Source organism: Beta vulgaris, chromosome 5 (assembly GCF_026745355.1).
Source record: "Beta vulgaris subsp. vulgaris cultivar EL10 chromosome 5, EL10.2, whole genome shotgun sequence".
In the NCBI taxonomy this organism is placed as follows: domain Eukaryota; kingdom Viridiplantae; phylum Streptophyta; class Magnoliopsida; order Caryophyllales; family Amaranthaceae; genus Beta; species Beta vulgaris.
This window is the reverse complement of record NC_079206.1, coordinates 43,630,430-43,656,941: the sequence shown is the minus strand read 5'-3', so window position 1 is coordinate 43,656,941 and position 26,512 is coordinate 43,630,430. Positions and strand designations below refer to the sequence as shown.

The 26,512-nt window shown below is 34.6% G+C and overlaps 1 protein-coding gene across 2 annotated transcripts; it reads right to left on the bottom strand.

Annotated features, from left to right (window-relative positions):
- Positions 1 to 8,766: 8,766 nt before the first annotated feature.
- LOC104893567 (thioredoxin-like 2-1, chloroplastic) lies at positions 8,767 to 18,944 on the bottom strand. Of its 2 annotated transcripts, XR_007274264.2 has the most exons (5): positions 18,511 to 18,944; positions 17,892 to 18,077; positions 11,314 to 11,478; positions 9,664 to 9,859; positions 8,902 to 9,144 (listed from the first exon to the last, which is right to left on the bottom strand). XR_007274264.2 is itself a non-coding variant. In XM_010679688.3 (4 exons), exons 1-4 carry the CDS (start codon positions 18,706 to 18,708, stop codon positions 9,010 to 9,012), a joined length of 684 nt encoding a protein of 227 aa, XP_010677990.2. In that variant the 5' UTR covers positions 18,709 to 18,938; the 3' UTR covers positions 8,767 to 9,009. The 2 variants fall into 2 exon arrangements, 1 of the variants encoding a protein (XP_010677990.2); XM_010679688.3 differs by lacking the exon at positions 9,664 to 9,859 and having other exon boundaries at positions 8,767 to 9,144; positions 18,511 to 18,938.
- Between the last annotated feature and the right edge of the window lie 7,568 nt (positions 18,945 to 26,512).

Below are 26,512 nucleotides of genomic sequence, written 5' to 3'. Positions count from 1 at the left end.
CATTTTCAAAGAAATCCCAAATAGCCATATACATTTGAGGTTTAATAGTATGCCAAATTTTCTTAGAAAATAAGCTATTACAACCATCAATGCTAGGAGCTTTAGAATCATCAATCCACTTAAGAGCATAGTCAATTTCTTCAGTGCTAACAGGAGCAATAAGATCATCAAAAGCATCCATACCAACCTGCCTACTTGCTCTAATTGTTGTGATATCAACTCCAGGAAGGCTGTTTGCTGCTGAGCCTAACAAACTTTTCTAGAAACAGCTCAGCACTTCTTCTTGTATAACTGCATTCAGAGTGAGTCTGTTGCCCTAAAATCATATAAAACATCAATGATATTTCTAGAAAATCTGTCTTTCATTGCCTGAAAAAAATAGTGGTTATTCTCATCACCTAGCTGAAGCCATTGTATTCTGGACTTTTGCTTATAAGCACTCTCTTCCATAGCCAGAAACTTCTTCAACATCAGTATACACACACTCTCTTGGGATTGCAACAAACCATCAGCTGCATTATTCTTTAGAGTTGTTTGTATAGTGTCCAGTTGCTCTCTAATACGAGTGATTCTTTTATCAAGGTTTGCAAAAATCCCTCTTGTGAAGATGTTTCATCCTGTATTGTTTTAAGCTTCTTCCATATTTGCTTCATCCAGTTTGCATTTCAAAGGTTCCCTAGCAGTCATGGATAACTTGTTCAAAGTCTTCATGATTGGCCATGTAGTTAAAGAACTTGAAAGGCCTCCCCCCTAATATTTTGCTAGTTGTGCATTTAACCAACAAAGGATTATGGTAAGAAAGCCCTGGGTTTAAGTAATCAACTACAACCCTAGTATATTTGCTCATCCAAATAGAATTGATAATGCACCTATCAATTCTATTATCCCCCTGGCTTTTATTAGTCCAAGAATAATAATGCCCACAACTCCTAAGCTCCAAGAGATCACTGCTTTGTAAACAAGAAGCAAAATCCTGAATTTCATAAGTAGAAATTGGTCTACCTTGGAATCTATCAACATAATCTAGTAAAGCATTAAAATCTCCCATAAGACACCATTCTCTCTGAGTGGATCTATCCAGCCTAAGTATATCAGCCCACAACTCTTCCTTGCTTCTACAGTATGCAGACCATAAACAACAGTAATTTGGATAATATCCCCTGTTTGCTTGTCAGTGAGCACCCCATGTATCCATTACTCTTGAGTATGATTAAGTTGGAAACTAACAGCAGCAGGGTTCCAACCAACCCAAATTCTACCTCTATGGGAATCAGAGTAATTATCTTCCCATCTCCAATTTCCTCCCAGCTTCTTCCTAACTCTTTCTTTATTACTACTTCTTACCTTAGCTTCTAACAAGCCAACAAAGTTAACCCTATTATTGCCTAGGTATTCTTCATTTCTACAGTAGAAGAGGGATTATTCAAACCTCTCACATTCCAAGTGCTAATAATCATGTGGGGAAGATGTGAAATGAGCTGGCAACATCCTCATCTACTGTGTGCACCACTGTTCGTGGACCTCTATATTCCACCTGTTTGTCTTTATTCCCTTTATAAGGTACTACAATCCACACAATATCACCTACTATGACTTGGGATTGCTGCTTCTCCCCTGCAGTTGGTGTAACTTGAGCTGGTGTAACTACTTCAGTGTGTGTATCCTCAGTCCCTTGTGCATTCTGAACTGGAGTCCCCATTGCTAAATGTTTGATACTCTAGTTTCTTCCTGCCTTGGCTTAGTAACATTAACTTGTGCCTTAGCAACCCATTTTTGTGTAAACTTGGGCTCAGGCCTAGCCTCAGGAATTGACCTTCTTCCTTGCACAGTCATGCCCAACAGCTTGACACTTATGGCAAAAAGGTGGGATCCAATCATAGTGCACCTTATGTTCTATAGTGTGTCCATTAGCATCTTCTGTATATACCAATTTTGGCACTTCCTTAGTCACATCTACTTCAATAAGTACCCTAGCAAATGAAACTCTCATCTGCCTAGTAGTACATTCATCCGCAAACAAGGGCACTCCTATCATACTGCTGATTCTATTGAGGGTTTCATGGCCCCAGCAATTGAGTGGTAAATTAGGAAACCTAACCCATAATGGCACCACCCTCATGATTTCTTCATGAAAATTAAAGTTAGGACTCCAGGCTTTGACAATCAATGGTCTATTGTTCAATGTATAAGGCCCTGCATATAGGATATCATTCCTATCCTCCATGTTCTCAAATTTGACGAGAAGATACTCATCTTCATGCAAAAACACCTTAGGTTTACTCACATTATTCCATTCAAGTGAAATAAACCTTATAATAGCTCCAAGAGTAGGTGTTTGTCCCACAACATATAAAACTACAGCATTAGCCTATACCTCAAATTTGAGCAACTTCATGTTTATCTATTTGAGCAACAAACTTACCATTCTTGATAGTAGGGGTAACAAATTTGAGGGACATTCCTTTTGCAGTAAGTCGCTTTTCCGTCGTCATAGCTGACCAGGTTTTCGGGGGTAGTAGTCACTTCTTGAGGTGGTTTCTCCTTCAGTTGTATCTCTTTAATAGGTTCAGTAGTAACTTCATTGTCCCCTGCAGCCTCTGCAATCACCTTTGTATTTCCAGCTAAAATCGATGTATTCACCCTTTCCACCATTAATGCTTGCCTTTGAGCTATTCTATTCTGCTCAAAAGTTGTTTCCATCACCTCTAACACACTACGAACTGCCACTGATTCATTCCCAGCATTGGCCACTGGTGTAACGACTCTATCAACACTAGAAACACCATTATTTCCTACCAAAGATCCTTGCTTTGATGCCAACATCTGTGCGTGACGAGTTATTGGAGGATTGGGAGTCTGTTGCTTCTTCTTTCGACCCATAATAAGCGAGAAAAAAGTAGCTTACACTAGTAGAATAATTGCTTATTGCTACGGTTATATTGCTGCGGTTTTACCCATACGCAGCAATATATTACGTAAAAGGAAAAGGAAAAATATAAAATAACCATATTGATGCGGTTTCGGCCGAAAACCGCATCAATATAATTTCAACGAAATTTTTTTGACTATTTGACCAAAAATATTGTTGCGGTTTCTGGCAAAAACCCCAGCAATATAGTAAAATAATAATTTTTTATATTATTGTAATATATTGTTGCAGTTGTTTTCAGAAACCGCAGCAATATATCCTTAAAAAAAAGTATTTAAAGATGCACTAGTGGAAAAAAGCTCAAATGCTCCGGTTAAAAAGCCCACAAATGCTCCGTATTTCACGCGTAGTAGACGTCATACGAGCATTTGAGCATTTTACAAATGCTCCGGTTGACACCAAAGCATTTGGTGTCTCAAATGCTCCGGTTGTTTTTGGAAACCGGAGCATATGACTATCATGCTCCGGTTATTAAGGGAAAACCGGACCATTTGTAAAACAAATGCTTCGGTTTTCCCTTAACAACCGGAGCATTTGCCAATTATATTTTTTTTTTTAAAAAAAGTAGAGCTTACTGATGTTGTACAGCAACAGCAAGCGTCAAGCTATACAGCAGCCAGCACAATACATTAATAACAAGTTTATCTTTTATCTTAAACAACAACAGTAGTAAAAACTAACCAAAGTATATAATCCCCAATATCATTATCATATCTTGCGTCAAGTTATACAGCAGCAAGCATAATACATTAATATAAAAAAACGTTATCTTTTATATTAAACAACAACAACAACACTGGTAAGAACTAATCAAAGTATAATCCCCAATATCACCCAATCATGTAACTTGAGTATTTTTTTAAAGAGTTCTCAATAGGATGAATACAAAACCATCCTTCTTAATAGAATTACCCAGACCTATGAGAAGTTAAAGAAATTCATAAATAAAAAAGCCAAAAGAATCATTGTTTCCCACCATCCAGTGAGGAAATATCGATGAACCTCCTTATTGTTAACACTTACATCACCCACTGTAGCTCGCTCCATTGGCATTATTGAGTAAATAAATAAGGCGTTGTCATTAGAATGAGAAACAACGGCATAGAAAACACCAGCATATATCCACCAGCAAAGCTCACTCCGAGATGCATAGGCTTGCTGCACTCACTCCTGGGGAATAGGATGAACAATATAAGTTTAGCACCCATTATATCCAACATATTTTTTTGATTATTGAAAAAAACAAACAGATCATTCAATGATGATAAAGCAGAGACTTGAGAAACATGATAAAAAAAAAGATGAATCAACTTTCCAAAAGGTGCACAACAGAAATTTGTTTAAAACAAAGAAGTGATGATGCTTATAAGCGGGATATTAGGGGTTAAATATTGTGATAGAAACAACCACTCTCAAAACTAAGATATATAAGCACATCACTATTTTCCACTAGTGAACGCTCACTGACTAAAAATAGAAGTCTAACCTTACCTGACCGCATAACACAATATTAAGTGATTGAATAATTTCACTATCTTAAAAATAAAACAACTTAACTAGTATAAAAAAAGTCGGGAGGCGAGTAATAAGGTCTTCATAGTTCAGGCAAAACATGATGAAAATGAGTGTGTAGGAGCTTCCGAAACTTGAAGACTGAAAGTAGTAACACTAGGATAAGGAACAATGGAACATTGAGGCAAAAGTTATGCCCTCACAACTATGAAGACCTTATTACTCCAAAAAAAAAGATTAGACAAAAACAATTAGAAATTAACCACAGATCTAAAACAAAGCACTAAGTCCTAGCGTCCAGGCGAATTAGATCCTACTAGACTGCATGAGCTACAGAGCATAGACTAGAAACCAGTTCAGCAACATTACTGAATATGTTAAAAGATCTTAGAGAAAAACACTTTAACCAATATTTTCTACTCAGTAAATTGGTACTCTAAACGTTAATAGTGTGTTTTAACGAAGGAATTAGAAGGGAAAAGGAGGGAAAAAGGCGAATGAACGATGAATATCGGTTAGTTGGCTATACCTCCACCATCATCATTTGCCATCAAAACGAGTATATACTTGACTAGCGAAATTAGGATTAAGGTATACAAAATAAGAGATAAAGCGCCAAGCACATCCTCGCTCCTTTTCCTTGATAAGTGCAAATTCAACTTGTTTACAACATCTAAAAAGGCAATATGATTTTCGACTTAACTGCAATATAGGAGTTCAAAAATTTCATGTCAGAGCTCAAAAGAGAGGAAAATCAAGCTACTATCAATATAAAAAAAGCTTGGGTAGAACTATAACTTGGAAAACTCAACACAGGAAACTGAAGTTTAAGATGCTTGAACGCAAACCAAGCAACTAAAGACCACATCCAAACAGAAAGAAAATAAAGGACATACACCTTCTTACTCGTTTCCTAAAGCTCTCCAGCAAAGATGAATTTATCCAGTATCAAATAAACCTATACAATAATTGAAAGATAGAAATAAGAAACCCGAAAAATGCAAGAAAAAACCAAAACGCTAAGAGAATCAGGTAAACATACAACACTAGCTCACAAATCGCATCAGAGTAAAGACCTGGGTCAGTAAAATACAATATCAAAGTACTCATAGAAAGATCAAAGTATATAATTTTCATATGTTTTTGGTTTTCAAATACTTCAAATAAAAAACAGAGAAGCAATAACCAATAACCTAGTGAAGTGACACAAGGGGTGCAATACCTCAAAAATGCAAAATCAATGGGAAGTTTACTGCCAGCCTTCATGGTAACTTCAGTGACAGTATCAGCAGGTGAAACTCATGCTCACCTGTGCCCACTAAATTGAGCAGACACCTGCTCAGGCACCTATGTACCTGTTTTTAGAACATCCAAGCAACATATTTATTAAATAATACTCTAGAAAAGACACCATTATTAATTGATGTCACAATTAGCTACAAAAACATAACTATACCGTGCTAACTTGCTCAAATTAGAGTACCAGAGAATTTAGGCACTAAAGTCCCCTCAACTACAAAACTAAGAGTTGGGCTTACAACATTCAGGAATATTACTTTCCTGTACAAATCATTTCGGAGTTAGTAACAGAAAACTTCTCAATAATATTAACATATCAAGCTCCACTATTTTGCAATTAGACCGAATAGTATTAGATATGATGCACACATCTTGTATTTGACATGGCACGTGAGAGAGACCAGTGCTAAATCTGTAACTCGGCCACTAACCTTACATAGTTCATTAGATTTTACTTCATAGCACATTTGAGCACTAATAACAATAGGAATATGAGTATGTCTGCAGGAAACTATGATATATGACCAGCTTTAAAGGTGAATGGACACATAGTACTTTATAATAAATCAAACACATGAGTAGTCATTATCATTGAGAAAACTGAAAAAAAGTTTTATACACCAAGGCAAAATCACCTCACCAGCAACCAGCATTTGACATCAACTACTACCACTAGCACCAAAATTTAACTTCTTTTTCTGGCTTTGTATGATATTCTTGAGCCTTCCAGCGCCAAAATTCAGTAAAAATAGCCTAATATACTAAATGCAATAGCCAACAGTTAACAATTTGACATTGACATTATACCACCATCAAATAATAAAATCCCCCGCAATCCTTGATCCTATCAAAAGTTGCGAACCTAATTTCATTATAAATCGAGATAAGCACAGCTCGCATACATAGTTGTAACGAAATTAAAGAATATGAGACCAGCATTTACAGTAGAATCTGCTCAAATCTCTTATCCTTGAGTGCAAAATCTATAAAATTCACAAATTAAAGAACCCTAGAAACTCCACTAGATGAAACTGAACAAACAGAAAGCATCATAAACAGTAAAACACTAGGAAATCATGTCGATCGAAAAACCGAAATAATTTTGTGAAGTCGCAAAAATGATTAAAGAAATGGAAGGATATAGAGTTTTGAAGCGTGAAAAAAGGTGGAAAGTAGAAGAAATACCTTAAGCTGAGAAAGAAGACTATTGCATGTATCGAACTCATTGCGGAGAGACGATGCTTTGAAACGTTCGAAGGTCTGAGAAACTACATCCGTGTTTTGGCATGCTCCAGAACATCAGCACCGAAACAAAAGTGGCTCGCTGCGGTGGCCGGATAGGAAATCGAGGTATAAAGTTTAGTTATGAAAACATAAACAAGAAGTCGGATCACAAATTTAATAAACCAACAAAAATGGAGAAACACACGATTAAGGTTTAGACTAGATGAATACCGGGTGATAACAAAAGAACATCAGTCATGTAAACATTCAGAATAAGCCAAATGAACAAGTTTCATGAATCAAGAGAACATGATGAAGCACGTGAACAAGGGTTAGAATTAAGAAAACGTACATCAATTGAGAACAAAATAAAACCAATAATAAAAAAAAACATAAATTATAAGTTAAATTGATAAGTTCTATGAATCAGAGTATATAGAGAAACACATGAACAACTTGAAATACATGAATGAACATCGAGTGGTAACAGATGAACATTAAACAAGTAAACATGAACAACAAGCGAAACGAAAAAGGATTGGACTTAAATGAACGATAATTATTGAAGGAGGAAACGAACATCTAATTCAAATCTCTAACTAATTTTCAACCTCATATATCGCTGATTTCAGCAAGTATGAGAATAACGCTTCGATGAGAAAACAAATGCAATTTTATATGATAAGAAATTCAAAAATCAACTATTTTACAAAATATTATTTCATTAAGGTTCGGAATTGTGTAGCTTACCTTTTTTTCAGAGATCTCCATGTTCTATGATGTTGCTTGCTTAATTATTTTTTTGTTTAACATAATTATGTACAAAAATATCTTTAGAAGAAAGAGATTTGAGAGTTTGCAAGAGAGATAAAGTAGATAGAAGTTTGAGATTTTGAAGAAAGAGAAAGTAGAAAGAAGTTGGAGAGTTTCGAATAAAGAGAAAGATTTTGGGTAGATGTGCTACATTGGTGTAATTAATGTATTTATGAAAAAAGTAGTTGTCAATCAGCTTTTGAATTTAAATTTGTTAATGTTCATTTGATTAGGCTTAATGTTCATTATGTGCCATTTGAATTTGAATTTGAATTAATCTGTGTTCATTAGATTTGGCTTGATGTTCATCACGTGTCATTTCAATTATTTGGGTTGTGTTTGTTGTTTTAAAAGTTGCATCTTACAGGGCACGTAATGCTCTCTATAAGAACAAGTGTAATCTACTAATTGATTTCAAGGTGTATAGCCTATAACAGATGATAAAGTGCAAGACTATTTAATGGTTGTCAAAAATCTAAGCAAAGGCCATATAATTAACAAGGAAAGACCTTAGTTGTGACTGGTAGAAACCTAACCTCCGATAATTTTTTGGCAGCTGTTACTTGTAGAATATATAGTACGAGATTTAAATTTGAACCTAGAGATCGGGAATTTAAAATTAGCCCTCGTTTGGTTCAAGATATGAAAAGGAAAAGGAATGGAAATAAGTAAAGAAGGAAGATGGTAATAAAAATGATCACATTTGTTGGGTGTTTGGTTCAAGCCATGGAATGGAAATAGAATGATAACCATTGCCACCAACTAATGGATTTTGTTACTTGAGGAGGGGAGGTAACATATTGGGGAGTCCATTACCACCAAGTAATGGTAATGGATTGGTAAGGAGTTGAACCAAACATGAAGAAAGGACTTTGATAATTGATTCCGTTTCTTCAACCCTAGAAATAGTGAACCAAACGAGTTCTTAATTCCTAGGCCCAAGGTCCGATGTAAACATACACATATTACTACAAATCTGCAAGAAAGGGTAAACAAATATAATCAGCACAAATTACCACAATATTTGCTTGTGAATTGGTATCAGAATCATGAAAATTCAAAACCCTGGACTTAATAACTATTTCCACTAGCCTGATTTACAAATTACCACGAAGTGAAATTAATGGCCAGAATTACATCTGATTATAATCAACACAACACTTGCAAATATACATATGTACTAGTACCAGTGTAGATACTATGTATATAAACAAAATAATCAGCAAAGGATCTTATGTGTCATTAGATTTGACTGATTTATCATCTACATCGGCTGAAGGATCAAGTCTAAGATCATTTCCCACTTTTCCCACATTGTCGTTCTGAGCTGGATTATGCATTTCAATGGCGTCCTTTATTTTCTGGAACTGCAAAATAGGTGGTAAATAGAAGAGTATTAGTCTTCAAAATATATGAATAAATACCAAAACATCAATGTAGGAGTGTAACACCTCTTAATGCTAGGGATGGTAATTCGAGTTTGGGTGGGCAATCATCCAACATGATCAACTAGCTTTGAGCATAAAGATTTGGTGAATTTATAATGGAATTTAGTTGTTGTGGGAAGGAAAATCAGGAGCAATGCCTTTTGTTTTAGTAGCTAGTTAATAGATTGAGATAACTATTATTCAACCAAAAAAACCAATAGTATAGCAAAAGGCTATTCAGAAACATCGAATACCATCAACAGCAAAAGAGCGAAGACGGCAGAAATTGAGGTGACTCCCCCACTGAAAGGAAAGAATGGCGTCGCGATGAGACAAGAACTAAGAAGCACCTCAAAGCAGCAGCAAAGAGGCCCAAGAACTTAAAAGGTGATAACGAGAATGAAACCAGCGAAGAAACGTTGAAAATGAATAAGCCTGGCATCCAAAAAGAAAACTAACTTGCATAATCAAAACCATGGTGAAACACAATGATGACAATGCTTGACCCAAAGAACGATGGCGACAAAACCCCAGTTGATGGCAGATCAATTCAGGAAAGAATCTGCAAGGGGTAATTAGAACCAGCAACTGGACGATGATGTAAGCCAAGCCAACTCCTGCAAATTGTGGAAACTGTGCAGCTAGATCTACAATCCTACACTAGCCCAGATGAGAACAATGCTGAAAACAGGCCACAAATTGCAAGGGTGGGCGTAACAAAATTTTGTGGCAAAGCTTAATGGGAATAACGCAAGATTGAATTGGAAAAGCAATCCTGTAATTAAGCTAGAAAACTAAAAAGCATACTCATGAGGGAAAATAGAAGATAAACCAAATTCCTACATAATTGGGGCAATAGAGGAAAAGGAAAGTCTCAAACAACTGAACAAGCGTAGAGGATGCTTTAGGCTCTGAGCAATTGTCAATCATATTAGATCCTATTCAAGAATATTGAAGGCTGCAGGTAATATTTGACAGTGAGCAGTACACTTGACTCAGATTGTACGACAACTACAGTTCCTAAAAAGCTTAGCTTTTTCAATTTAGGGTACCTCTCTACAGCTTCTTGTTCTTGATTATAAGATTCCATTAGCTCTCTTCCTTGTCTGCATTTTGGTTCCCTTTGATACTAGGTTATATTTAGCAATTTCCTCCATGAGGCTTCAAATAAGCAATTATACACTCATTTTCAGGTTTAAAACAACACTGAGTTCAGGAAAAGCATACTTCTTTCAATTATATATAATCTTCTTCCACACTTTAGCTAATAGTGACACAAGAACTATCATTGGTAGAGTCCCTTTTTTCCAAACATCATAAAGGGTTCAAGTACGCGCTAGATCATCAATCTGAGCAATGCAGCTAAACTTCAAGTTCAAAGGTGAAGAGAACTAAATGCAACATTAAAGCCCAACTTCAAACTACTTTGATTCTGTAGGGTTAAGTTGGGATGATAAATCAAGTTCCAGAAAACACTTTCTTGACCAGTTATGCATTGCAAGGTTTCTTTCAGAGGTATATATTGAACCTAAAATCCACAGATTAATTTACATTGAACCTAATACATTCATTATGTAAATGATAGATGCTGGTAATGGGATCTCTTATAAACCATGTATTTAAATACGATGCCCATTCCTCAGAACTAAAAATTAAAAAATTCCCAATAACAGAATCAAATGAAGGAAGAAGGTGCACTGCATACTACATTACAAAGAACTATAGATCCACAATTTCTAGAACTTGGACTTGCTGGAAGAAAAAAGGAGGTGTGCAACAAAAGAACAATCCTAGACACTGGAGTGGATATCAGATCTACTAGTTGCAAGAATCTTTCCCTATCCTCGATCTTTATTTGGTGCAGAAGGAGGAGATGGAAAGAGAAAGCATTTGCTGACACAGCTCCACTTACAAACAACATGTGACACAAGAACTACCCTTTGATGCAGATGGGTGAGTATAACAATTATAAGAAACCATATGCATTATGCAGTACTGTCTTCACTCATCCATTATGAAAAGGGGTATTCTCATCAATGCCTTCAATAAATGAACCCTGATTAAACAGAGGGTATAAAAAAAAAGAGAAAACAGAGATACATTGCTTACCTTAGCTAGTGAACATGAGAACTCTTCCACCTTTCCATCAGCTCCGCGATAGAAATGGAAGTAAGGAAGTACCTTCACATTCATACTTTTGCACATTGCCTTATTCTCGTCAAAATTGACCTTTATAAACAATATCTCCGGATGTGCCTCAGCCATTCTGCACAACTGAAAACAGAGTGCAACAAAGATCAGCTGAAACAAAGGGAAATAATAGAAACCAGATCAAGACAAAAGTTATCACTTATCAACCACCTAGAATGGGTACAAAGAAAAAATACATAAAAGACACATGGTACAAATTTAAAATCTCTCTATATATCTCTCTTCTTCTCCAACACTAGTCCCCATTGTTGGCAATGCTAGGGCCTGCCATGAGTTCTAAGCCAGTGGTATGCCCTAAATTTCGTTGTCTTTTATTAGTCTCTTTCTTGATCCTTCGATGACTGATTCTCTGAGGAGTTGTTCCAATTCGAGTTTACAGATCTATGGTTGCATATGGGTGGTTTCTTGGATAGAATTACTTCTTTTGGTGGCATTAATTTTTTGGGATTGGAGGGATGGTTGAGTAAAAACAATTGATGGGTTTGGACAACAGGGCATCATATATCCAACATTGTAGTTAGGATTGGTGTTGATCGTGCAAGGGCTGTCCACACTAACTGGCTGAATCTTATCCTTCAACACATTAATCAACTGGCTAAATTCCAGCTTGGTTTTGGTGTGTGCTTGGGTGAGTTTAGGACTTCTGTTTTCAGTTTTTGAATAGGATTATGTGAGTCCAATTCAAAGGGAAGAGTCTTTCTAAATTACTTTTCTAGATTACTTTTGGGAGGTTTGAATAATGCCCAATACGGTAGCACGCATTAACTCTAGGTAAGTTGTATCTGTGAAAAGGGAAAACTTTCCCTTGCAATTATTTTATTTGGAGAGCAAATTCAAATTCAAGTATCTATTAAACGCAGTGAGAAACTAATTCAAAGAATCTCTTTCCAGGGCACGTAAACCTTAATAACAAGTCAGTTACATAGAGAGGTGAGTGAAGCTGACCTAACTAGTTAAGTCTCGTTCCTTCACTGTGCCTGCGTGGGGAAGTTCAGAAAATTTATGTACATGCCATAGAAATGCTATAACTAGGTAAAAGATTACTTGATTTCAATTTAAGCGTTTCAAATATGCATCAATCTAGGTTGTTGAAACCACTTCTGCATTGGCATTTTCTTATTCTTGGTCTATCGTTGCCCTCTTGTTTCACATAAAAGTGAATACTTTTACATTTTCAGGATTTGTTTATGAAAGCTAGTTCATGACTTACCAAGGTCACTAAGGGTTGATTATTACTTAAAGGTTTGATTTTTCTTGGACCCAATGGTGGCAGAAGATGACCAAATTGCAATTTGCTATACGAGCTGATATCTCGATGAAAAGGTTAGACGTATGCGAGTTACAAAATGAAGCCAATAATCAATTTCAAAAAAAAGCTTTATGGTCTTCCAAACCATGTAGAAGAGAGGTCAGCGGCGTCAGCCTAAGTGTGAATAATGCTTCGAAATCAAGAACCCCCAAGGAAATTTCAGGATCAATCAAAGAGAGACGACAGACCAGGAAGTTTATCTTTAATGGCTATGGAAGATCGAACTAATTTCAATTGTAAAAATCTTAATGATTTTTCTTAACAATTTGGGAATGCTACTTAAAAACTGTAGCAATATGCTTATTTTTTAGTACAGAAACAAGATAAATGAAAGCAAAACAAAGGATCAAGTCTAGTGATGAACGGAAAATTAGGAACGGGTTTGTTCCACAGCTTATGGTGAAGAGGAACAAATAGCTTCCAATATTTTAAGGGGTTGAATTCTACTAACCCTTTTAAAAGATCTACTTTCTCACCTAAGGGTGAATCACCATCAAAGGAAACTCCAAAGTCCAAAGTACTCTATGATGCTCGCAAGGAAAAGATGAAGTGTTTCAACTAAGAAAGCACCATCATATGATGTCCTAACCGGCATATAGAGGCAGAGGGACGAAAATGATGAAGACTTGAAACTCGTTTATGCTAAAACTGTGCCAATCATAGAGATCTTAGCCTTGTGATGGTTCCTACTTCCAACCCTAAAAAGGAGGAACAAGAGCACTTTCATTAAAACTGTCAGATTGGGGTTAAAGAAGTAAAACAGTGGGTTACCCGAATTTGACCTCCGGAGTCTTGACCCAAAAACTGTTGGTTATAGATCCAGAATTGGTTATGTTAGATTCGCTTGCAGTTCCAGTCAAGATATAATGATTGACAACCGGTTCTGCTTCCCAACTTTTGGAGACGAAATCAATTGGGTACCCAATTAAGCGGGTCCAATCTTAGATACTAAAAACCATAACTGAAACAAAAACATCGATCTTTTTAAATTTTAAGAAAAATTGGCATGAATAATACCAACTCTTACTCTTAGTCTTATTTCAAAAAAATCCTATTTTTTTAAATATTCAAGGACAAACCCAACTCCCAAGTTTTACGGAGCCTTTTCAAAGTAATCCTAACAGTTGTTTTTATGGTATTCTCGGTCTATTGAAAATATTTTGAGGTTCCTCTAAAACTTGGGAATATTCCTAAATATCCCAATGTTTGTACCATCATAATTGATGGAGAATGTTGCAAAAAGATAGCTTCCATGCGCTTGTTGAGAAATTAACATAGCCTAAGGAAGCACCAACAATGCCAAATGAGTCCAATGGCTTGATAAACGCAGCGAGTTTCAGGTAGTTATGCAAGCTCTTATGTCTTTTCAATGGGGCCTCACATGCATCTCTATAGTGTAATGTAGCCCAGATAGATGCTTGTAATCTTCTGTCGGGGGAGCCACTGCAAATTGATAGGCATGTCAAGCACTAGTGCAGATTGAAGTAATCAGAACCCTTCCCTAAATCATGCCTACATCAATGAAGCTAAGAATTCCTATTAAATATCCTTAGGAAAAACCTTTAATTAATTGTTGGTTAATAATTGACTTGTAAGTAAAATTTTCAAATATTTATAAGATTTCAATAATTGATAATCTTATAGTTTTACAGTCGGCATCAATTCTACCACTACTCTCTTACCAAAACAAACACATGTCCACCAAAAAGAAGACTATCCCACATTGATTGGCCCTTGCATCAAGACTGTATAAGAAAAACAACGAAACAATAAAAAGAGTGTATAAGTGCTTGAAATAAGTGTATTGCGAGGTTTATTGATTTTGCTTTATTAGACATGTAATCGGTTGCATTTGATTTCTTTTGTAGATACCATCAACCAATAAACTAATTTCTCACCGAAAGAAAGAAACCTAGCCTGGCAAGGAGGATAGGATGCTATAATCTTAAAAATTATCATAGCTGAACCGAGAACAATGTTAGATGCTAACAACTTAGCTTAGGGAAAGAATTACTTACAAAAGATAATTATTGCATATTAAAATCTTTTAGGCTCAAAATACACTTTGTACAAAGTTGACAATAAACAAGCACAAACTTGGGCACGCATTTTGAACTACAGGCAATATCGACAGCAGAAATCAAAGGCAAGGTGAAAACCTAGCTGGTGCACATGAACATGCTGCAAATATTAATGGAAAATCGGTCTAAAGGGATCACCAAACCTGAGGTTTTAAGACAAGAAAGTTACACACATTTGCAGGGATTAAGAAAGGCCCATAAAAGAACAAACGTAGTAGATGAATGCCAATATTGTAGTAATTGACCATCTAATTTTGATAGTCAGACAACCATAAAAGGCTAACAATCAACATTGTTCAAGGTCAATCAATATTCCTCCTTAAGTGTTAGGTTCGACCAATTGATGTATCTCTGTCGTTTATATCGAAGGATGCTTTATCTTAGTCCTATCCTAAAGAATAGCTTAGAACTGCCTCCTTATCGCTAAAATTAAACACAAAAGGCTAAACACCTGACATGACTCAGGCTCTTCATCTCACATCAAAGACTCTTATTTCACCTTTAAAGTAATTGCATTAACTATTCAAAACTTCAAAAATGTATATGGATACTTGTTACTTCATATTACACCAAACTAATGCAGAGTTTTTCATAAAAGAGTCTTGAGTAGCCAAGTCTTAAGATAAATAGGTAATTTGTTTATTCAAGAAAGTCACTTTAGGTTACTCAAATTCCATTAAGATCACCATTAGACTTTGTTTCAATGCAATGATAAAAAGAAGAAAGAAATCAAAGAAGCAAAACATAATTCCTTGTTTGAGTTGATTGAAGAAAGGCAAACAGCTTACACTTTTATAAGTTAAGAGAGGAGTGATCTTGGGGAAAAACAGGCTAATTAGAGCTTGAGCACTGCTTACAAGATCACTGTTGTCAACTGGACCTGTTAAAGGAAAATAACTGATGGATTGTTAACTTTCAAAAACACATAATTGAGTTTTGATGGACTGAACTAATCTGTGATTTGGGCCTATTGATTCTTTTATTGGGTGAGTATTCCATAATCAGTCCCCCTCCTTCCACTAATAACTATTGCGATGAGGTAGACTTACTTGCCCTTTACCAATACCGTCTGGAGTGCTAGCTCCCATTCATAGTTTTGCTAAAGATGATAAAAAGGAATCTTTTTATGGCAAGTCTTCCTTCTAATGACAGGCATATCAGTGATTCTTTTCTCTAATATGAAGCAGCAGGCATCGGTCCTTAGACCTATAAAAAAGAGATGGTTGTAATGCAAAATACTTTCGTGCAATTACGTCACTTGGGTTGTATGCAGCCTCGCCCATTTATGTTATGGAAGAATTGAGCTTATTGCTGGGCTGGTTATTCAGAGCCAACAATTGGCTGCCAGATTTTCTCCTGCAAGTAGGAAGATCGATTTGGGGATCATTGTGGTGCAGCTAGATTAAGGTCACTCTTTTGCATTTGTTTGTCTTTAGAGTTTGGAAGCGCTTTATACCTATAAAGATTTGCTGAGAGCAAGATTGTACCCCAAATTCTTCACTGTTTAGACGACTTCTATAATAGCTTCAACTTCTCATTCTCCAGACTCAAACTCAAGCACACATAGACTTGCTCAAGTATTAACACTCCGATGGCAAATCAGTTGCATATTTCCCAGGGGGTGTCCGTTAATTGCAAAGTTCTAGCACTACAAAGAATTGGCCAATTCACAATGCTTAAGGGGCTCCTCCCTAGAATCAAAACTCTATGCAGCGACTCCTGTTCCCAAATCTGTTCCGCGTTTCGGAGCGATCTAAGAATTAGGTGACACTGGGCTGAATTCATTCCACACTCTTCAGCCATTGTACCCAATAATATTATAGTATTATATCAATTCAAATGACACTAGTCCTACCAACTTCTTTAGCCCCTCTTATTTATAATTTACATCGATTACCATGTAAATTCCTCTTTTTCCACCATCAGCTTTTGGGTACACATTAGATGGTAAGTCACTATATGATGGCAATACTTTTCTCACCTTGCACCATTTATATTCGCTCTGAAGTATACATAAGAACGGCATGTAGCATAATGGCTTTTCGCTTTCATTGATAGCTAGACACACCCGCTCTTAATCAATGTATGTTCAACTTAATCCCTAAGATTCGAAAAAAAGCTAAAGTCAACTTTAGCTTAGGGCATCCATGGAACATTGGAGTTCCTGAAATTGTTTTAGCTAGAAAACAGAAGGGATTCAGTTGGAATTTAGATGACTAAGATAAAAGGCCCTCACATAAAAAATATATGTAAAAAAGGATGACTGAGATATAGGACTATAGGAGACATTGATGGAAACATATAGATTTTTTTTTTGTGTGTGTGTGTGTGGAGGGGGGGGGGGGGTTATCTGCTTGCAAAACCAAGTTATTCCTTTGAACAATATATAAGGAGAAGGAAATAAGAAACTCAGATCCTCAATTTTATACAACCTTCACCAGAAATAGGTATTTGCACAGCAATAATATCACAAATTAGAAGGCCTCAAAACATTGGTGATAGTATTTCCAACAGAAAGAGAGCCAATCAACATATAATTCTCATCTGGTAAAGTTTTCCAAAATTGACAGGTTAGCTGTTGAAACCCTCTCAAGTATGTCATTCCTAAATTATTATTTTCCTACAACTTCGTGGCTACTTGATATCCAACATTTTCGAAATCAAGACTTATCAAAGGACCAAAAAATTTAACCGTCGCATGCTCACGATTACACAAAATCGATTAACAGCCTAGAAAGGAAAACATTCCAACAAACCGGTACCTCTCTTGGCAAGGAAAAAGAAATATAACTTTCTGTCCTCAAGCTGAGCAATAGTTATCAATATCTTAAACTTCCCATCACAATATTTAACTCTTTATTGTAAGCATATATTAAAACATATCGCTATGGTTTCTAGCCACTAAACTCAAGAAGCTGAAAAAACCTCCTCTGTAAAATGATCAAATATTAAGTTTCATATGTCAATTAACTTGATATTTTCAAAATCATTCCTCCATTCATGTTAAAAGTAACAGCATTTATACAAGCAAATAAAAATTATTAAGATAATTCATTAGGAAAGTGTAAGAAATCAATGGATTTTACCCTGGGAAACAAAGCACGACAAGAGGCACACCAAGTTCCATAAAATTCGGCAACTACTAATTTATCTCCGGCTTCACTCAATGCACTCAAAAACTCGTCAGTGGAATGAATATCAATCATATTAGGTCCTGCATTCTTCTCCCACCATTTCGGTTGATCAGTCGCTTCAGCAACAACAGCATTCACCTGAAGTGCATTGTCAAACACAGCACAAAGAAGCTATCAGTTTGATTTACTTTTCAACTATGAAGTTAGTTAATCACCACAAGTATAATTACTTTAACTAACTGACAAACCAAGAAACTCACAGTCAGCACTTTGTAGACAAAAATTAGTTAACTTACAAAAGCTCCAACAATAATTCTTTAATACTCCATAACACACACAAATGGTACCCAACAACTATTTTCGAAAAAAAAAACATTAATAAAAAAATACTAAACCCGTCTCTGAAAAGCTTAATTTAGGAACATTAAGCGTCAAATAAGCATATAAAAAAAGGGTTAATATTCATAAACTAAAACTCATAATTCACATAAAAAATTTCAACTTTTCAGTGAAGGTACTACAACTAATCAAATAAATAATTCTAGGATTCAAACTAAAAGTATAAAATTACCTTAAAAGAATTCACTCGCTTTCTGGATTTGAAGGAGAGAGGAGCAACAGAAACAAGAGCTGAATTTAAAATTTTAGTACCCATTTCAAGAAAATTCCGATTACGCAATATAACTGGGTGCCAATTATTCAGTGAGGTGAGCAAAGAAGTGGGGTATTGAAGAGAATTGCAAGAAGATAAACGAATAGCATCTGCCATTGAAAAGAGAGAAAAAAGTTGGTTTATGCAATGGTATTGATTTTGGGGGGAAGATAATTGAGCAGCATAATAATGGAGAAGTAAAGATTGAAGATGGATTACTGTGGCATAGGAAGAAAAAGGCAAAAACCCTTGCGTATTGAACCAGTGGCCGGAGCTGACTGAAGAAATAAAAAATCAAAGTCTCAAAATGTTGAATGTATGATGTATGCTTTCTATCTGTTCCGTACTAGTTACTAAGCCCATCTGTTATGCTGGTCAACTAGACGAGCGGGTACAGCCGTATATGTAGTGGTGTCAATCTAGGTTATTGGGTGGGTTTGGGTTGATCTTATCTGGGTTGGAATGATTTGGGTCGAAATAATCTGGGTGAGAGTGTGTTATGGGACGAAACTTGGTGGGTCGATGGACTTGGGTCGAGTTCAACTGGGTGGAAGACTCTCAGAACTGGGTCGGCCTAAAGCTGGGTTGGGTGAATTTGGGCCAAAATGGAATAAGATGAAGTAGGCCCAAATCGGCTTTCGGAATAACTTGGGTCGGAATAAATCGACTTTCGGAATGACTTGGGACGAAAGAAATCGATATCGGAATGACTTGGGTCAGAATAAATCGACTTTCGAAATGACTTGGGTCAAAGAAATCGGGATCGGAATAACTTGGGTTGGAATAAATTGACTTTCAGAATGACTTGGGTCGGAAGAAATCAGTATCGGAATGACTTGGGTCGGAAGAAATCAGCTTTCGGAATGACTTGGGTCGGAATAAATCGGGCTTCTCTATACGACTTGGGTCGGGTGAAGCCTCAAACCGACGGCGTATTGACTTGGGTCGAAACAAATAGGCTTTTCAGAATTGTTGTATTGACTTGGGTCGAAACAAATCGGCTTTTCAGAATTGTTGTATAATATGAGGAGGGGGGTGAATTATAGTGAGAGAATAAGCTATACTTTTTGTGGAGTTAAAAGTTAACTTGGGAACGTACAATGGGAACACGAGAGATTTTAGCGAGGAAAAACTTCCTAAGCCCAATAGGAAGAAACAACCTCGACCACAAGGGATTTAAACTCAAACTTTCCACTATAATAGGCCAAACGACTCTGTTTACAAACCTATTACTTTTCTCTCGAGCCACAACTTAAGTTACTAAACTCAAGTTATTCCCAACAACAGTTCCCACAACTGTCATTCCTCTCAAACTTCACTCGAAGTTACTTTCTCTTTCTCTCTCTTTCTCTTTCTCTTGCTTCACTCAAAGCTTCTCACACTTACAAGAGTTCGCTCAAACCCTTTACCCAAAAATACAATTTGTAAGACAATGGAAGAGTAATAACTCGAATAAAGTAAGTATGAATTCTCTTAGGAACGACACTGAATCTTAAGACAACTAAGGATATTTAGCTAAGTCATACACAAAATAATTTAAGGTTTAAGCGCATATTTATAGAGTATTTAGGCAAGACATAAACTATCCACTACTTAATCCATTATCCCATGATGTCCAAGACTTTAATTAATTAATTAGTTTATATTAAATATTTCTTGAGAAGTAATTAATCCACTTCCCCCACTACTTAACTTAAAACAAGAAGCAGTAAGACATTACGTGATTTTAAATACTTGGGGAATAATTAAACTATTTAAATTAATTAAGTGTTGAGAATTAATTAACTAAGCCCACTCACCACTAACTACAAATGTGTAGCAGTAGTGTTAAGCGTGGTAACTGATTTCTTCGGGAGTAATTAAAATATTTTCTTTAAATAGTTTTTAGGAAAATATCTTTATAAATAAGTTAATTAAAACCGAAAATCATTTTTGTATTAAAAAAGAAAATCTTTTTAAAACCGGAAGTAATATTTAATTTTGAAAACAAAATCTAAAAATATAAAAGATAAGATTTGAAACGGTTTGATATTTATCCTAATTAAATCAGAAAATCATTTTAAATCTTTTCCTAACAAACTCCCTAAAATAGTGGATCTAGTCAAAACTAACCTGGAACTCCTAACTAACTAGTTGGACGCACAAATAATGTTAGGCGCACCACTTAGGAAGTATTAGGGGTTCCTTATGTTGTTTTTAAGTCTGTTCATTAACCTTCCTAACTGTGCCAGTGTCTGTTACTTTCATGGGAACAGAACCAAGTTCCGTTTGAGAATTCAACACAAACTAAATTGAGCTTTCACTCAACCTTAACAAGAAGATATTAAATACACCCTAATGTATTATTCTAATCTTCACTCCAAGCTTGATACTTCATCATTCGAACATCTTCACTTCGATCTTTGATTAATTCTCCATTTTAATCTTCGATCAAGTATTCTCGCTCTTTGCTCGAGAATGAATTACCTAGCAATAACATAAATAAAATACAATATGTCTTTTGTGTTTAAATCATCTTCAAAACTCAAGGGTCAACAAGAATAACTTAGGTCGGAATTATATGTTTCTGTGAATACTATTGGGAGTATGTTTGGATTATTCTTGTTAATTTTTCCAAAAAAATATGTATTTAAAATTTTTAATATATTACTCAACCTGGTAATTGGCATATTGACATGAGTATATTTTGATGTCAATCTCATGAACTTCGATTTTGTGGGCATTGACCCACCTTGCAATTTGCAAAGCTAATCAATCTTTTTTTTTTTATGGGAAGTTAATCAATCTTTGTTGACTTCACTATTTGCAGTTTGCACTTGCAACTTCTAACCTTTAATTTTTATTGTTTGTCTCTCTGTCCATTCGTCATTTTCACTTCTTCAACTTCATTTTCTTTGACTTTTTTTTTCACAGAAACTTATATTCACTCCCTTTGATTTTTAGTGGTACTTCTTAGATGAAAATAACTAGTTTTTACTTTAAGTTAAAGCCACTAAAGCTTTTACTTTTCCCCACGATTGAATCAGTACTTGTTTCTACAAAATTTTCAAACTAGTTTGACAATCTAATAGGCTACTACGAGTATTATATTATAATAAAGAGGCATATATCATTTGTAAATTAATGTCATAAACCTTTATATAAGAATCACAAATCTGCAAGTAGTAGTATATTCTTAGTTTAATGTGAATAACTCTTTTTGGTTTGGTTTTGCTTTTCATTTCTTAGAAATCCACATATTCATGTGAATTTTATTCATAGTTAGAAGCATGTGCAACTATAAAATTTTAATTTTGATGAGTAATGAGGTTGTTTAAAACTTATTCTATGTTGTTATATGTATTGCAGCATGACTGAACAGGTTTTGTTGAAGTTTCAGTATAGGGCTTTGGATGTTGATGTGGTAGTTGATGATGTTGAAAAAGTGAACATGTTTGGCCTCGTAATTGAATATTGGGATGGTGCTAAGAATTCTTACATATCATATCCTAGTAACCCTACATTATCTTATGTGTTCAAAATGAAACATTGGCCTTTGAATAATGATAAAGACCTTATGCAAATGTTTGCACATATGGTCGTTTGGTTTTCTTTGCACATATGGTAGTTTGGGTACAATGGCTTTTCATATGCTAACCGGGGGGAGGAAAGGGGGAGTGTATACAACAGTGATAATGAGCTTAATAATTTTTTGTTTAACATGGTTGACTTGTTGTGAGCTTATGTGTCTAGCTTTTGTAAGCTTTTATATCATGAACAGATGTAGGAAAAGCACACTTTTCTATGGTTTGTTGGACTACGTTGGTGTGGCATGACATGTTCTCAAGTGTTCTTTTTATCATAGAAAATCAATCTAGATAGCTAAAAACTGTACTACTCCTAGGTGTAGTAAAAATTAGGAGGAAAAGCATTAAAAGCTTGCTTTTGCCTTAAGTAACAAGTCCAAACATTGATTGTTCATGCGTATATACTACTAGATTAACAAGTCCAAACATTTCATTAATTCATTCTTTTTATGATATAGACAACTTAACATGAAATTAAAGTTTAACGTAAGTATTAGAATTAAACCTGAAATTAAACTTTAAGCCTCATTAATGCTACATTTGGGTAAATTAGAAAAGTTGAGGCCTAGCAATGGGAAAAAAGAAGTTAAATCTACCATTGAGAATTCTTAAAAATAGGAGCCTACCATTAGGAATTTCCCAAAAGTCAAGTTAATTATGTTCCTTTGAACAAAAAAGTGTGTATGTTATTCCAAAAAATATTGCATATGTTCTACAAAGTTAAAAAATTTCTCTGAAATATCGTTCTAAAAAATGTTATATATGTTCTCTAAACAAAATTCAGTATGTTTCATCAAAAAAGAAAAAATAAATATTTTTGTATGTTATTCTAAAGGATGTTGCATATGTTCTAAAAAGTTAAGTATATTATCGCAACAAAAAATAAAATTAGTATGTTTACTAAAAAGAAAGTTAAGTATGTTACAAAAACTGTTGTAGATATTCAAAACCTAAATTTGGTCTCATATATGATTGTGCTCTCACATAAGAACTCATTCTTACCGGATCCTATCCATATGTGTATATATATGTATATATGTATGTATATATATATATATATATATATAATTATATATATATATATATATATATATATATATATACACACAAAATATATGTAAGGGCAAGATCAAATGAGAATGCTCCTTACATGAGAAATGAGAATGAATCTCAACCACACGATTGCATTAGAGTTATAATAACACTTGTTCATTAGAGTTATACCCACCTAAAAAACTTTGAATCCAAAAAAAAAAAATCAAATATTGAATTTTTTTTCTAATATTCATTTTTTTGGAGTTACATCTCTTATTTATAAGAGTTATAACACGTAGAAGTCATTCTCATTTCTCATTTAAGTATGTATGTATTCTCATATGAACTCACACACACACACACACACACACACACACACACACACACACACACACACACACACACACATATATATATAGGAATAGGATCTTGTGAAAATACTCATTAATGTGAAAACTGAAAACAGAAGATCTTAGCCCTCAAATAATATTACTAAGATGATCTAAGGGATGGAATTCTTCGTCCCTCCCCTCATAAAATCCAAAATAACCCCCATCTCTCGATCCTCTTCCCCCCCCAGAAAAAAAACCCCCCAAATTCTCTCCCCTCTCACCAAAAGCAAATTCATGGTGGATGTGCATAATTCAAAGGCAAAATCTGCCATTTAGGATGAATTCATGTATTCTAATGCTTGAATTCGAACCATAGAGAAATTCTGGGTGAAATTCATGGATAAACTTGTGGATTGAACCAACCAATGGCAAAAACAAAGAACTCTGCTACAGCAATAACGAGCTCCCATCTCGTCAATGGAAACCTTTCTTCTAATCGAGGTTTCTTACTCGATGAAGAATCCTCGAGTTTCGCGTTCTCTTCATCTCTAAAACTCGTTTCATCTCTTCCACCTCCAATCAGAATCCTCGAGAAACCATTGTTTTACTCTTCAATTAAGTCCAAATTACCTTCATTCCTGAATCGAATTGCAGAAAATCGATATTGCAATTGGAATCTAAGCTTTAATTGAATGCACTAATGGAACCAATCGTATATGCACTACAAGAAAGGCAATCAAAGAGGGCAATTTATTTGAATCGAATAGGGCAACTAGTTGATTGCCTTATTTAATAGTATCAAGGAAGACAAAAATATTTCCCCCTTTTTGATATTAACTAGGAAGAAAATTACATTGTTTTCCCCTCTTTGATATCACTTAAGAAAACAATTTCAAATTTGCCCTATTTGATACCAACTAAGAAGACAGTTTTCCAATTTTGCCCTCTTTGATGTACCTAAAACAACAATTTAAAGTTTGCCCTAAATAATATTAACATAAAACAACAATTATAAGTTTTGTCCTCTTTGATAAGAGTCAAGGAAATAAAATAAGACAAAAAAGTATCAAAACAACAAAGTCAATTATAGTCAGAATCAGAACGTTCTACAAAATTTGTTAAAAACGTTCTATTCGTAAACTTCCCGCAAACAACAAAGTATGAATATCTACAAAATTTGTCCCAAAAAAATCTTCAATCTCCAGTGATTTTGGCAGAAATCTTCAATCGTAATTTTCAATCGAACATTGAAAGGGAACCGTTCATCTTCACTACTGTAATCCCCCACATTTTTAAAGGATTTTCATAAATATATTAAAATATTTATGTAGTTATATTTAAATCCAAATGAGTTTGAAAAATGATTTGACTTTTAAAAAGGGTTGACTATTTTTAAAAGTCAACTAAAAATATTTTCATAGTTTAATAAAATTGAAAATGTTTTAATTAAGCATGTCTTAATAAAAGTTTAAACATTAAAAGTATTTTGAAAAAGAAGTTTAATGGAATCGAAACTCCTAAAAAGATAAAAAGGAAAAGAGTCCTGTTGATGATTAAAGTCCTAAGTTGATCATCTTATTAGTCATCAAATCTTTTTAAATCTTATCTCTTTTCCTAAACCTAAAAGGATTAGCCTTTATGTAAATATCCTAAAACCCAATTATTTTATCCCACACAATTATATTTATATACATCACGCCATTCATATTTTCTTCCTCCTCTCACTCGACATTTTTCTCTCTCTCTTTCCTTGTGCGTGATTTCCATATTTTTCCTCCAAAGCTTGTTTCTTCTTCGCTAAGTAACGTTTCTTGTTGAACAAGAAACGTCACAAATATTTCTTGAGCCAAGACATTGCTGACGCCGCCCTTGCTGCTGTCATCAGTTCCGGCGCTGCCTTTGCCCTCCTTGTTGTGGTTGTTTTCTTTTCTTCTTCTCTAAGATTCCATTAAAGTATTAGTTTTTACGTTATTTTATTGTTATTAGCATGTTTATGATTTAAATTATTATTTTATATGAAGAATATATTTTCCGTTTTCATATGTATAAAAATAATAATTTCAGATTTATTATTTTCAGTTTTTATTGTGAAAGATATGGTTTTTAGGGTTTTAAATCACTAGAAACTATATATTTAAAGTATGGATATGAGTTTTGATGAGAATATGATTTTTATATGCATTAAATATATTTTCAGAAGGTTTATAAATTTTTATAAATGCTGGAATTTCAGAAAGATTGTATTTTAAAGGTTTTTAATGATTTTTAATCACTAGAATAGTTGTACTATACTAGGGATTAAAAATAAGAAAGTTTAATACATAAAAAGATTTTAAAAGACGTTTAAAAGGGTTTGGGCGTTTTTAAAGTTGCTGTAAATTTTTAGTTCAAAGTATTTACTTTGTTATTTTATTTTCTAGGCGGAGAATTCATAGTAGGGGACTTTTAGAGAGTAAAATTGGCCTACCGTTTCATTTACACAAGGTACGTACATAGTCTACGTGCTATAGGTTTAGAAACATGCCTTAGGGATGTTTTTATTTATTAGTATCATGTATAGGACCTTGTTGTTCATATATATGATTTACTGAAATTGCTTTACATGTTACTTGCCTGTGTGCTACATGTAAACTAAGAATATGTATGAGTATGACTGTTTGTATGGAAGTTTGATGCAAGCAGATAAGTTCAGTTTTTGGTATTAATTCGTGGGTGAATTAATGTAAGTAAGTTGGAATCATGTGTTACATAGATTCTTTGAGATTATTTATTTATCTTATAAGAACCGTGGATCTTATTTGGTAAGTATGGATTATACCTATATAAAGGTACGGAGTTCTGTTGGCTAGGTTCAACAAAGGATAAAAAGAAATAAAAGGAGTCTTGATTGATAAGTTGTGAACACTTGTTAATCCAAAGATAAAAAGAATTTGTTATGATTATGTGATTATTGAATTGTGTGCTATTTGGTTGTTGTGGTGTCAACAC